Source organism: Cyprinodon variegatus, unplaced genomic scaffold (genome assembly GCF_000732505.1).
Source record: "Cyprinodon variegatus isolate N-32 unplaced genomic scaffold, C_variegatus-1.0 Scaffold572, whole genome shotgun sequence".
Lineage (NCBI taxonomy): Eukaryota > Metazoa > Chordata > Actinopteri > Cyprinodontiformes > Cyprinodontidae > Cyprinodon > Cyprinodon variegatus.
In genome coordinates, this window is record NW_015151025.1 from 310,956 (window position 1) to 313,719 (window position 2,764).

The 2,764-nt window shown below is 38.9% G+C and overlaps 1 protein-coding gene across 2 annotated transcripts in view; it reads left to right on the forward strand.

The window, feature by feature from the left end:
- LOC107095774 (synapse-associated protein 1-like) overlaps nt 1-1,226 on the forward strand; it is a 6,771-nt gene extending 5,545 nt beyond the window's left edge. For both annotated transcript variants that reach the window (XM_015392062.1, XM_015392063.1), the window contains exons 7-9: nt 161-213; nt 312-456; nt 541-1,226. In XM_015392062.1, coding sequence (XP_015247548.1) covers nt 161-213; nt 312-456; nt 541-677 — 335 coding nt within the window. In that variant the 3' untranslated portion in view covers nt 678-1,226. The remainder of the gene's footprint in view (nt 1-160; nt 214-311; nt 457-540) is intronic.
- Nucleotides 1,227-2,764: the final 1,538 nt, after the last annotated feature.

Here is a 2,764-nt window from a genome sequence, read left to right on the forward strand (position 1 = left end):
TTAACGAGCAGGTGGCCAGATTTAACCCTTCTCAGCCCAAAAGAGGCTCATCTCCAATCATGGCAACTCAAAGGAAAAGAAAGAAAAATTTACCACTATGGGGCTCCAGCCTCCACATGCAGAAATCAAAGTCCTTACAAAATGATTTCATATTTTTTAGATCCAGTTAAACGTCAGTGCCCTCCAGTCACACAAAAACCCAGACAACATAAGGTAACACAAATGTTTTAATAGCTTTAACGTGACCATAACTCTTCCTTTCTACAGGAAAAACTAAATGTCACATTTTCCACATCTGTTTTACTGTTAAGGATGAAGCGAAGGTCTCCATCAGTTCACCTGGGTCTGAATTTATAAGCAGTGCTTTGAAATCCTCAGCAATAAATAAAGAGGATCTGGCCAAACGTACAGAGCTTCTGGTCTTAGACAAAAAAGAACATCCGCAGGAAAAGCAGGGTAAATATTTGCCTTCAACTAGAGTAGAACACATTTCTAATTTCTTATTTTATATTTTTAAATATTAAAGCTTTCTGTCCCCAGATGATATTCCTAAATGGGAGAGAGAGCTGCAGGAGGAGCTGGAGGAGTACGACGTGTTGGCAGAGAATGAGATCCAGGATGAGGCCTGGGACAGAGAGATTGAAGAGATGCTTCATGAGGACTTTGAGAAAATCTGACATCCTAAACAGCTTGATGAGGACAATGATGGAGAGGAACCATGTAATATAGCAAGGTTTTTGATGTGACCATCAGACAAACTTGCACAGAAGACTTGACCACATTTGGACCTTGCATTTGATGAAGTCAGGTGTGTTCATTAGTTTAATGCCATATTATTAGCCTCCTTCAATAATCAAAGAAAGAAAACCTGACATTGAGATATTTATACTTAAACATTTTCAGACAACAATCTGTGTATCTGAGATTAATGGTGGTTACATGTTGCAAGATGTTTTATCTAGAATGTTCATCGGGGCAGCGTCTGTCTACAATGACAAAAATCAGTGTGTATAAATGGTTAAAATAGTGAAAAACACCGGACCTTACCTCAGGAACAAACCCAAACCTGGAAGCCACAACTGATGATGGACCGACTGCAACCATGTGCAGCATAAAGATGTTTTACAACATTTTGAATAAATTGACCTCACAAATTTTATGGAGTTCGAAAGTCAGTTCAATTGAGGGCAAATTTTAACTCACTGCGTGATATTTGTACTTATTCTTTTTTTTAAAGTATCTTTTTTGACCCTGTAACACCAAATGTATCATACTTAATAGACAAGTTTTTGGTATTTTATTTGTTACATGATTAGTGTAATTTTTCTTCTTAATCCACTCAGTGAAATACTACAAAATGTCAAGCCAATAGTGTTATTGGAATCCAACAAAAGTGCCTCTATAAGAAATTTGTAAAAAAAAAAAAAAAAACACATACTTGTTTGGTACAACATCATCTGTGACTCCCTTTGTTAGGCGTATGCAAATGATCAAAAGCGGTTACTTGCCCTGTAAAGGGTTAAAATAAAAAATGTGATGTATACAATAAGATGCAGTGCACAGAAAACCCACCAGGGGTCAGAAGATGACCTTTACTTACAACAAAAATGTGCAAAACCACAACAGATTCTTTAGGAATATCGGACCCCGTACAAAAACCGTTCAAGAAAATGTGTTCTTAAATTGTTCGTACGAGTGATTTACGTGAAATATCTTCTTTCTGGTACAAACAAATTTTACGAGTGCTCCAGAACTGATGTATGAGTCTTGTGCAATCAGCAGAGGTGTCAACTAACGAAATACAAATACTGCGTTACTGTTCTTAAGTACACTTTTTAGGTATCTACAGGTCCTTCTCAAAATATTAGCATATTGTGATAAAGTTTATTATTTTCCATAATGTAATGATAAAACTTGAACAGTCATATATTTTTGATTCATTGCACACTAACTGAAATTTTTCAGGTCTTTTATTGTCTTAATACGGATTGTTTTGGCATACAGCTCATGAAAACCCCAAATTCCTATCTCACAAAATTAGTATATCATGAAAAAGGTCTCTAAAGTAGCAATGCACCTAATCATCTGAATCAACAAATTAACTCCAAACACCTGCAAAAGATTCCTGAGGCCTGTAAAACTCCCAGCCTGGTTCAATCATGGGTAAGACTGCCGACCTGACTGCTGTCCAGAAGGCCATCATTGACACCCTCAAGCAAGAGTAATGACACAGAAAGATATTTCAGAACCAATAGGCTGTTCCCAGAGTGCTGCATCAAGGCACCTCAGTGGGAAGTCTGTGGGAAGGAAAAAGTGTGGCAGAAAACGCTGCACAACGAGAAGAGGTAACCGGACACTGAGGAAGATTGTGGAGGAGGGCCGATTCCACACCTTTGGGGACCTGCGGAAGCAGTGGACTGAGTCTGGAGTAGAAACATTCAGAGCCACCGAGCACAGGTGTGTGCAGGTACAGCAAATGTGAATACTTTTGACACCACTGGCAATCCGTCAGCTTTTATTCAAACCTAGCTTTCACTAAATGGCTACTTTTGTTTTTACTTAGAAGCAAGTCACTCCACCTGCAGCTCATACAGTACGAGTGTGTATTAAAAGGAGATTTTGAAGAATGTTGTTATGTTGGTTGATGGTGAACCCATATGAAGCTGTTCTCACACTGATTCCCTGCTGCTTCTGCTTGAGCTCCGGAACGCCATCTCCCCTTACCTGTGTTGGTCCAGGTGATTCATCCCCCTGTTTTGGGCCC